The following is a 10,140-nucleotide window of genomic DNA, read 5'->3' as shown; positions in this document are numbered from 1 at the left end:
CCCAGGTGGGTCTTGAACCCACGGGCTCAGGCAATCCACTCACCTCAGCCTCCCAAAGGCGCGGGATTACAGGCTGAGCCACTGAGCCCAGCTGTCTACAGAATTTTAAGGTACAGAATTCCAGGTACAGGAGACAAGTCCCTGTGATTTTTTTTTTTTTTTTTTTTTTGAGTCAGGGTCTCACTCTGGCTCCCTGGCTAGAGTGCAGTGGCAGGATCATGGCATACCACAGCCTCAAACTCCTGGGCTGAAGCAACCCTCCTGTATCAGCTTCCCAAGTAGCTGGGACTACAGGCATGTGCCACCACACCTTGCTGGCTTTTTGATTTTTTGTAGAGATGAGGTCTTGCTGTGTTGCCCAAGCTGGTCTCAAGTTCCTGGGCTCAACTATCCTCCTGACTTGGCCTCCCAAAGTGCTGGGATTACCGACATGAGTCACCAGGTCTGGCCTCCCTGCAACGTTTTGAAGCTGTCTTCCCATTGTCTTCTGGTTTCCATTGTTGCAATTGAGAAGTCTGTAGTCATTTTTATTTTCCATCCTTCCTATGTGACCTTTTATTTTTTCTTGGAGTGGGAGTGGAGGTACCAGAAGCTTTTGGAATATTTTCCTTCTCCCTTGGTGCTCTTTCTCCATTCACTGTCCTGTGTACTTGCTGGCCCTTTCTTTTTTTTTTTTTGTGAGTTGGAGTCTTACTCTGTCACCCAGACTGGAGTGCAGTGGCACACTCCCAGCCACCACAGCCTCAATCTGCTGAGCTCTGGTGATCCTTCCACCTCAGCCTTTCAAATGGCCCAAACTACAGGTGCACACTACCATGCCTAGCTCATTTTTTATTTATTGTAGAGATGAGGTCTCACCAAGTTGCCCTGGCTGGTCTTCAACCCATGGGCTCAGGCAATCCACTCGCCTTGGCCTTCCAAAGTGCTGAGATTACAGGCTGAGCCACCAAGCCTGACCTTGCTGGAGCCTTTCAAATCAGAAATCTGGTTCCTACAAATCTGAACAAATGTTACATACACTCTTTAATAATTTCTTCCCTGGCCGGACGCAGTGACTCACATCTATAATCCCAGCACTTTGGGAGGCCAAGGCAAGAAGATGGCCTGAGCACTTGGGTTCGAGACCAGCCCAGGTAACTTGGTGAGACCTTGTCTCTACAATAAATAACAAAATTAGCTGTGTGTGGTATCGTGCGCCTGTAGTTCTGACTCCTTGGAAGGCTGAGGTGGAAGGATCACTGGAGTCCAGCAGGTCAAGGCAGTGGCGGCCCGTGCATGTGCCACTGCACTCCAGCCTGGGTGACAGAGGGAGACTCCTACTCAGAAAAAATAATAATAATTTCTTCCCCTCCACTTTCTGGAACTCTGCTTTGTAGATATTAGACTTCCTGAATTTCTTCTTCAAATAAAAAAATAATGAGTGGTCTCAAACTACAAACCCAGATATCAAGACATTAAAAAAAAAAAAAGTAGACATTTATCCTTTCTTCCTTATCTTTTCAGCTCTCTGTCTTTTATTTTTTACTTTCTGGAGAGTTCCACAACTTATCTTCCAAAATATCTACTGAATTCTTTTTTCTTTTTTTTTTTTTTTTGTTGGTGTCTCACTCTGTCACCCAGACTGGAGTGCAGTGGCCGCTCCCGGCCACCACAGCCTCGACCTGCTGGGCTCCGGTGATCATTTCGCCTCAGCCTTCCAAGTAGCTGGAATTACAGGCACGCGATATCATGCCCGGCTGATCTTTGATTTATTGTGGAGATGAGGTCTCGCCAAGTTGCCCAGGCAGGTCTCGAACCCGCGGGCTCAGGCAATCCACTCACCTCAGTCTCCCAAAGGCATGGGATTACAGGCTGAGCCACCGAGCCTGGCTTGAATTCTTCTTTTTTCAAGAGATAGAGTCTCACTCAGGCAAGAGTGCAGTGGCATGCTCGTAATTCACTGTAACCACAAACTCCTTGCCTCAAGTGATCCTCCTGCTTCAGCCTCTCAAAGCATCAGGATTACAGCTGTGCACCACCACACCCAGCTGATTTTTAAAATATTTTTCAAGCTGGGCATGGTGGCTCACACCTGTAATCCCAGCACTTTGGGAGGCAGAAGCAAGAGGATTGCCTGAGCTCAGGGGTTTGAGATCAGCCTGGGCAACTTGATGAGACCATGTCTCTACAATAAATAAATAAATGAATAATTATCTGGGTGTGGTGGTGCACACCTATGGTTCCAACTACTTGAAAGGCTGAGGCAGAAGATCACCTGAGCCCAGCAGGTCAAGACTGCGGCAGCCGTGACCATGCACCTGGGCGACAGAGTAAGACTCTGACTCAAAAAACAAACAAGACAAAAAAACCAGCTTTACTGCGGCCAGGTGCAGTGGCTCACGCCTATAATTGTAGCCCTTTGGGAGGCCAAGGTGGGAGGATTGCTTGAGCCCAGGAGTTTGAGACAAGCCTGGGCAACATAGCAAGACCTTGTCTCTACAAAAAAAATTTTTTTAATTAGCTAAGCATGGTGGCGTGCGCCTATAGTCCCAGCTCCTCGGGAGGCTGAGACAGAAGGATTGCTGAGCCCAGGAGGTCGAGGCTGTGATCGTGCCACTGTACTTCAGCCTGGGTGACAAGCGTGAGGCAACTTTATTTTTACTTTTTATTATTTTCATTATTTTGAGTTGGTGTCTCACTCTGCCACCCAGGCTAGAATGCAGTGGCATGCTCACAGCCACCCCAGCGTCAACCTTATGGCTTCCATCAGTCTTCTGCCTCAGCCTTCCAAGTAGCCGGAAATACAGGTGTGCCCTACCACGCCTGGCTAATTTTTTTTTTTAATAGGTGGTCTCGCCAAGTTGCCCGAGCTGAGACTTCGACTTTAAAAATAAATAAACAAATAAACAGCTTTATTGAGGCAGAGCTCACATACCATAAAAATCACCCATTGTAAGCATGCAGCTTGATTATTTTTAGCAAGTGTTATACAGTTGTGCAACCACCTTCACAGTCCAGTTTTAGAACCTTTCCACGGCCCCAGACGCCCATTGGCAGTCGTTCCTCTTCCCACCCCTCACCCCAGACATCCACTGATCAACTTTTCATGTAGTTTTAATTTACATGTTCCTGATGACTAATAAAGTTGAGCTGGTTTTCATATGGCTACTGGCCACTTGGAGATCCTCTTTTGTAAAGTTTCTGTTCGCACTTTTTGGCAAATCTTATACTGAGTTGTCTTTTTCTTATTACTTTATAGTTTTTTTTTTTTCTTGAATCAGAGTCTCACTGTCGCCCAGACTGGATCTGTCCGCCTCAGCCTCCCAAAAAGCCAGAACTACAGGTGCGCTACCACGCCCAGCTAATTTTTTGATGTATTGTAGAGACGAGGTCTCACCATGTTGCCCAGGCTGGTCTTGAACCTGCGGGCTCAGGCAATCCTCTTGCCTTGGCCTCCCAAAGAGCTGGATTATAGGCTTGAGCCTCTACCTCCAGCCTTATAAGGGTTTTTTTAAAACTTGCCTTTTCATGTTTAATTAGAGACCAAGTCTCGCTGTGTTGTCCAGGTTGGACTCGAATTCCTGGCCTCAAGGGGTCCTCCTGCCTCAGGCCTCCCAGAACGCTGGGATGACAGGCGTGGTCTCTACGAGAATCTGATGCGTGTCTGAGGTCGTCTTCTGCTAACTCGTCTTTACTTCCTCCAAGCTTTCTTTGTCTCACTCATCTTGCCTCTGTGGGTTGCACTGACGGCTTTCCTCAAATGTGGGCAGTCCTTGCCCGTCCGTCCATAAGTAGCGGTGAAGCCCTGGAAGTGGATTGGAGACCCTGAGTGTGTGACTAGGGCCTGGCATACTGGTGGCTTCCTGGGGGTGACGGGGCTGGCCTGCCCCCCTTTGTGTCTGCTGTGGCTGAGCTTCCAGCTGGGGATGGAAGGCCCCTTGCCAGTGTCTTCAAGGCGGGGCACCTCCCCATTCGGAATGCACGGTGCACCCCACCCAGCGGTGTCTGGGGACCAAAGGCCGGGTGCCTCTGGCTGGGCATCTCCAGAGGGTTAAGTCCCTGGCTCCTGCCAGGGGCTAGCTTGCTCTGCCTTGGCTGCAGGAAGCTGGAGAAAGACTTGCTCCTTTTAGGAACTTTCTAGAATCCTCACTTTACCCCGCCTCACCTCTCAATCTGAGAAGCCTGTCCAGGGGTCCAGGATGCACACTGATGCCTCTGTGTTCCCTTCTTCCTCTTCTTCTTCCTCCTTTTTTTAGAGTTGGAGTCTTACTCTGTCGCCCAGACTGGAGTGCAGTGGCCTCCCGGATCCTTCCGCCTCAGTCTTCCAAGTAGCTGGAACTACAGGCGTGCACTACCACACCCGGCTAATTTTTTTTTTTTTTTGAGTTGGAGTCTTACTCTGTCGCCCAGACTGGAGTGCAGTGGCTGTTCCCGGCCACTGCAGCCTCGACCTGCTGGGCTCCGGTGAGCCTTCTGCCTCAGCCTTCCAAGCAGCTGGAACTACAGGCGTGCGGTACCAGGCCCGGCTAATTTTTTGATTTATTGTAGAGGTGAGGTCTCGCCAAGTTGCCCACGTGGGTCTCAAAACTGCAGGCTCAGGCAATCCACTCATCTCAGCCTCCCAAAGCGCGGGATTACAGGCTGAACCACCGAGCGTGGCTTTTTAAAAATTAATTAATTAATTAATTAATTTTGAGTTGGAGTGTTGCTCTTTTGCCCAGCCTGTAGTGCAGTGGCATGCTCACGGCCACCCCAGTGTTGACCTGCTGGGCTCCGGCGAGCCTTCCGCCTCAGCCTTCCCAGTAGCTGGAACTACAGGTGTGCACTACCATGCCGAGCTCATTTTTGATGTATCGTAGAGGCAAGGTCTTGTCAAGTTGTCCGGGCTGGTCTTGAACCCGCGGGCTCAGACAATCCACTCACCTCGGCCTCCCAAAGTGCTGGGATGACCGGCTGAGCCACCGAGCCCGGTCTTCTTCTTTTTTTAATAGAGTGAGGGTCTAACTTTATTGCCCAGGCTGGCCTCAAACTCCTGGCCTCAGGTGATCCCCTCACCCTGGCCTTCTAAAGTGCTGGTGTGAGCCCCTGTACCCCGCCCAGCCTGTGTCCTCTTTGCTGTTTGCTTTCTGCCTGCTTTTAAAACTCATTGGTGGCTTCACCAGACAACAGGGGGCGGAAACGACGTGAGATCCCAGCTCTCTCCATGACCAGTTCCCCGTACGGCGTGCCTTTCACCTTCCAGTTGTGGCTGACGCTCTGGCTGCTGCGGTCCCGACACTGGCCTTCTGGGCTTGCCTTTGGCGTGCCTTCACTGCCAATTGCGGTTTCATTTCAGAGGGTGCGCTGGCCTTCCGTGGGTAATGGGAGCCCCGTTGGAGCCTCTGTGCTCCCGTTCCTTCTCTCTGGAGTCCTCTTCCTTCACTCTTCCCTTTAGCAATCTGTTGTCATCCTTCCTGCATGTCTCCTCCTCAGGGAAGCCCTCTCTGAATGCTTCTCCACGTTCCATTCTCTCGCGTCGCCCTCGAGCTTGCGGCGCCCTTGAGCGTGAACTTCCCCTGGGACGATGTTTCCTTAGTGTGTATCTCGCCCTTGAACAACTGGACTCGTCGATTGGTTTCCTCGGCATCCCGCGCCCTGGGCAGCGTCCCGGCCCTCGGGAAACATCTGCCCGGCTGAGCAGAGGCTCAGAGAACAGTGCCGCTGGCCTGGGCAGCAGAGGCTGGCAGGCTGTGAGGCAGGGCTGGGGTCCCCTGAACTAGCAGGGAGGGCCAGGCTGGGGCCGCGGGGGGTGGCAGGGGGCGGGCGGGCAGCTGGCTCAACCCCCCCTCCGGCCACTCCAGACGGACCCGGTGCGGCTGACCCAGCTGTACGAGCAGGCTCGCTGGGACCTGCTGCTGGAAGAAATCGACTGCACCGAGGAGGAGATGATGGTGTTTGCGGCCCTGCAGGTGCCAGGCAGGCCCGGGGGTGCGGGCCGTCCCCGGGCGGGCGAGGCGGGCTTTCCGGAAGGGCCATCTCCGGGGAAGCCTGGCTGGGGGAAGGGCCGGGGACCGGCTGCCAGACTCAGCCCTCCCCGCCACGTGTCCCCAGTACCACGTCAACAAGCTGTCCCAGAGCGGGGAGGTGGGTGAGCTGGCGGGCGCAGACCCGGGCCTGGACGACCTGGACGCCGCCCTCAGCAGCCTGGAGGTGAAGCTGGAGGGGTCGGCGCCCGCGGATGTGCTGGTGAGGAGGGGCCGGGTGGGCGGTGCAGGGGCGGCGCAGGAGGCCCGGCAAGGCCCGGCCTCCCTGACCCCTCCGCTCCCCCCGCAGGACAGCCTCACCAGCATCCCAGAACTCAAGGACAACCTCCGGATCTTCCGGTGAGCTTGGAGGGGCTGGTCGAGGAGGGGGTGGGGGTGGAGGTGGCCTGGCTCAGACCTCCCTCCCCACCCCCCACAGACCCCGGAAGCTGACCCTGAAGGGCTACCGGCAGCACTGGGTGGTGTTCAAGGAGACCACCCTGTCCTACTACAAGAGCCAGGACGAGGCCCCGGGGGACCCCATTCAGCAGCTCAACCTCAAGGGTGTGTGCACAGGGGCAGGGGCTGCCGGCCTGTTTCCTCCCCGGGCCGGGAAGATGCCCACTGCCAGAGGCTGCCGTGAGGGGCTGGCCGGCGCGCGGGGTCCTTTCGGGCAGCTCCCCCACCCCTGACCTCCTGACCCGCCCCTTCCTCTCCCTCCAGGCTGCGAGGTGGTCCCTGACGTCAACGTCTCTGGGCAGAAGTTCTGCATCAAACTCCTAGTGCCATCTCCCGAGGGCATGAGCGAGCTCTACCTGCGGTGCCAAGATGTGAGTAAGGGTTGGCAGAGGCCGGGTGGGAGTCTGGGTAAGGGACAGGGTTGGGACCAGGGCCCAGAAGGAGCCTGCGGTCGGGACAGGACAGGAGCTGGGCCATGTCGGGTGGGGGACTGTTAGGGGTGGGACAGGGGCTGGGCAGGGGCCAGGCAGGAGGCTGCAGTAGGGCCGGGACAGGAGCCGGGGCCGGGGCCGGGGCCGGGACCGGGGCCAGGCTGAAGCGCATGCAGAGCAGCGGGTTGCAGGGCTGAGGTTTGCCAGCCCCCACCCTCTCCTGCCCCTCCCCCAGGAGCAGCAGTACGCCCGCTGGATGGCGGGCTGCCGCCTGGCCTCCAAGGGCCGCACCATGGCGGACAGCAGCTATACCAGCGAGGTGCAGGCCATCCTGGCCTTCCTCAACCTCCAGCGGACGGGCGGCGGGGGCTTGGGCAACCACCCCCAGGGCCCCGACACCTCTGCTGAGGGCCTCAACCCCTATGGCCTGGTTGCCCCTCGCTTCCAGCGAAAGTTCAAGGCCAAGCAGGTACCGGGAAGTGGGGTGGGATGGCCCCAGCGTCCCCGGCCACCCCTGACCGTCTGGATCACCGTGGAGCCTCACCCGGCAAGGCTGTGTTTTCCCTTGCCCCTCCCCCCACTGGGGCCCCGAGGCCCTGCGCCTGGGCCACACCCTCTGGGGGTCACGTCCAGGCGCCCACGTCCACCCAGGGCCGGCTCCACTCACTTTGGCCCTCTGGCGGCCCCTCCCCGGGAGCACACAGCGGGGGCGGGGGGAGAGCCAGGCCGCCCCTCACCTGTGTGGCCCTGCAGCTCACCCCGCGGATCCTGGAAGCCCACCAGAACGTGGCCCAGCTCGCGCTCCCCGAGGCCCAGCTGCGCTTCGTCCAGGCCTGGCAGTCCCTGCCCGACTTCGGAATCTCGTACGTCATGGTCAGGTACGTCCCGGCCCCGCCCTCACCTGCAGTACGTCATGGTCAGGTACGTCCCGGCCCCGCCCTCACCTGCAGCGGGCAGCTGCCAGCATCCTCAGAGCGCAGAGCCTCCCTTCCCTTGTTCAGCCAGCCGGGTGCAGACCGCGCCAGGGCCTCTGCAGGCGGCCCACCTGGACCCCACCGCAAACACCAGACACGGGGCTCGGGCGGAAGCAGGAGGCCTGGTCCCGACCCGGCTCTGCTGCGGACTGTGTCCTGCCTCGCCTGGGGCCACCGGTCAGCAGGATGGGGCTGGGTGGATGCAATGACTGGGAGTGACCCCGTGATTAGTCACTTCCCAAGAATGCAAAACTATGAGTGAAGCAATGGCTTCCAGAAACGCTACCAGAAAAACAAGGAAGTGATGATGCTGCTGAGTGCTGATGTCACGATTTCACCCATTAATCCCAGCTGGGCGCGGTGGCTCATGCCTGTGGTCACAGTACTTTAGGAGGCCGAAGGCGGGAGGACTGACTGAGGCCAGGAGTTCTAGACCAGCCTGGGCAATGTAGGGAGACCTCGTCTCTATTTTTTTTTTTTTTTGAGTTGGAGTCTCACTCTGTCGCCCAGACTGGAGTGCAGTGGCCGCTCCCGGCCACCGCAGCCTTGACCTGCTGGGCTCTGGCGATCCTTCCACCTCAGCCTTCTGAGTAGCCGGAATTACAGGCATGTGCTACCACGCCCAGCTGATTTTTTGATTTTTTTATTGTAGAGATGAGGTCTCACTGCCCAGGCGGGTCTCGAACCTGCAGGCTCAGGCAATCCACTCACCTCAGCCTCCCAAAGGCGCGGGATTACAGGCTGAGCCACTGAGCCCGGCTTATTCTTTTTTTTTAGTTGGAGTCTCACTCTGTCCCTCAGGCTGGAGTGCAGTGGCATGCTTGTCTCAAACCCCTGGGCTCAGGCAATCCTCTTGCCTCAGTCTCCCAAAGTGCTGTGATCACAGGCTAAGCCACCGTGCCTGGCCTTTTTTTTTTTTTTGAATAGGAGTCTCACTCTGTGCTCATGGCCACCATAGCCTCGACCTGCTGGGCTCAATTGATCCTTCTGCCTCAGCCTTCCTAGTAGCTAGAACTACAGGCACATGCTGCCACACCTGGCTTATTTATTTATTGACTATAGAGACAAGGTCTCACCATGGTGCCCAGTCTGGTCTCAAATCTCTGGACTCAGGCAGTCCTCTCGCCTCTGCCTCTCAAAGTGCTGAGATTACAGGGATTACAGGCATGAGCTACTGTGCTGGCTCAAAAAAAAAAAAAAACGAACCCTCATTTCCCAGATGAGAAGCATGAAGCCCGGAGAACTCAAGTGGCTTGCCCGGGATGAGGCTCCATCTTGCGCCGTCTGGGTGGGCTCTGGGCTGCGCAAGGTGGCACCCCCGCTCATACACACTCCCTGGGGAACCAGGTTCAAGGGCAGCCGGAGAGACGAGATCCTGGGCATCGCCAACAACCGGCTGATCCGCATCGACCTGGCCGTGGGCGACGTGGTCAAGACCTGGCGCTTCAGCAACATGCGGCAGTGGAATGTCAACTGGGACATCCGGCAGGTGGGCCTGAGGGAGGGCGGGGGGCCGGACCCTCCAGCCGGGGCAGGGCTGTCTCCTCATCCCACCCTGTCAGCTCCCACCAGCCCCCGTGTCCGCCTGCCCTGCAGGTGGCCATCGAGTTCGATGAGCACATCAACGTGGCCTTCAGCTGCGTGTCGGCCAGCTGCCGCATCGTGCACGAGTACATCGGGGGCTACATCTTCCTGTCCACCCGGGAGCGGGCCCGCGGGGAGGAGCTGGACACGGACCTCTTCCTGCAGCTCACGGGGGGCCACGAGGCTTTCTGAGGGCCATCCCACCACTGCCTTGCCGCGCTCACCGCCGGCCCCGGCCACTCCCAAGCCCACACCCGCTGGGACTCACGCCCCACACCCGCTCCAGGCAGGCACCGGCCGGGCACGTTCACCGGCTGCCACCAGCTTTGTGCAGGTTAGGGACCTGGCTGGGCCAGACTCTGCCCTCACCCAGGCCGGGAACGGGCGGCCCTGAGCTTGTCCAGCGCCCGCCCTCCTTCGTCCGAGTGGCCGGGGTCCCCGAGCGCATGTGGAAGACCAGATGTCACTGTAGGACGATGAATCATGGCTTCGAACTGAGTCTCTGTCGTGTTACTTTCTAAATTTCCTTTTTATAAATTAATATTTTATTGTTGGGTCATCCTTCGTCCTCTGGGGCTGTGCTGGAGGGCTGCTCGGACACTCTGTCCCTTTGTCACCAGCCAAGGAGAGGAGCATCCCTGAGACAGACAAGGGCTGGTCTGAGACAGGGAGACCCCAGCCGGCCTGGGGCTGAGGGCTGGGGAGGAGGTG

General features: G+C 57.0%; 2 protein-coding genes across 2 annotated transcripts in view; one reads left to right on the top strand and one right to left on the bottom strand.

Moving 5' to 3' along the window:
* The first annotated feature begins 5,182 nt into the window (after window positions 1–5,182).
* LOC103250537 (fermitin family homolog 3-like) lies at window positions 5,183–9,990 on the top strand. Its single transcript, XM_021708080.1, has 10 exons — window positions 5,183–5,281; window positions 5,820–5,927; window positions 6,070–6,204; window positions 6,292–6,341; window positions 6,421–6,545; window positions 6,705–6,811; window positions 7,107–7,340; window positions 7,625–7,749; window positions 9,193–9,334; window positions 9,442–9,990. Exons 1-10 carry the CDS (start codon window positions 5,183–5,185, stop codon window positions 9,619–9,621), a joined length of 1,305 nt encoding a protein of 434 aa, XP_021563755.1. The 3' UTR covers window positions 9,622–9,990.
* The window catches only part of TRPT1 (tRNA phosphotransferase 1), a gene marked incomplete at its 5' end in the record, with an annotated part of 1,163 nt that continues 962 nt past the window's right edge, over window positions 9,940–10,140 (bottom strand). The window contains 2 exon segments of the mRNA XM_008049132.2: window positions 9,940–10,013; window positions 10,015–10,067. Of these exon segments, the coding sequence (XP_008047323.1) occupies window positions 9,975–10,013; window positions 10,015–10,067 (92 nt within the window).

Source organism: Carlito syrichta, unplaced genomic scaffold (assembly GCF_000164805.1).
Source record: "Carlito syrichta isolate Samal-C Ts95f unplaced genomic scaffold, Tarsius_syrichta-2.0.1 Scaffold130564, whole genome shotgun sequence".
Taxonomy (NCBI): domain Eukaryota; kingdom Metazoa; phylum Chordata; class Mammalia; order Primates; family Tarsiidae; genus Carlito; species Carlito syrichta.
This window is presented reverse-complemented; position numbering and strand designations above follow the sequence as displayed.

What these genes read in the sequence shown, in the direction of transcription:
- LOC103250537 (XM_021708080.1), top strand. Translation starts at nt 5,183, where the DNA reads ATGACCAGTTCCCCGTACGGCGTGCCTTTCACCTTCCAGTTGTGGCTG. An exon ending in GACAACCTCCGGATCTTCCG is followed by an intron (nt 6,342 to 6,420) that starts GTGAGCTTGGAG and finishes CACCCCCCACAG; the next exon opens with ACCCCGGAAGCTGACCCTGA. An exon ending in TCAGCAGCTCAACCTCAAGG is followed by an intron (nt 6,546 to 6,704) that starts GTGTGTGCACAG and finishes CTCTCCCTCCAG; the next exon opens with GCTGCGAGGTGGTCCCTGAC.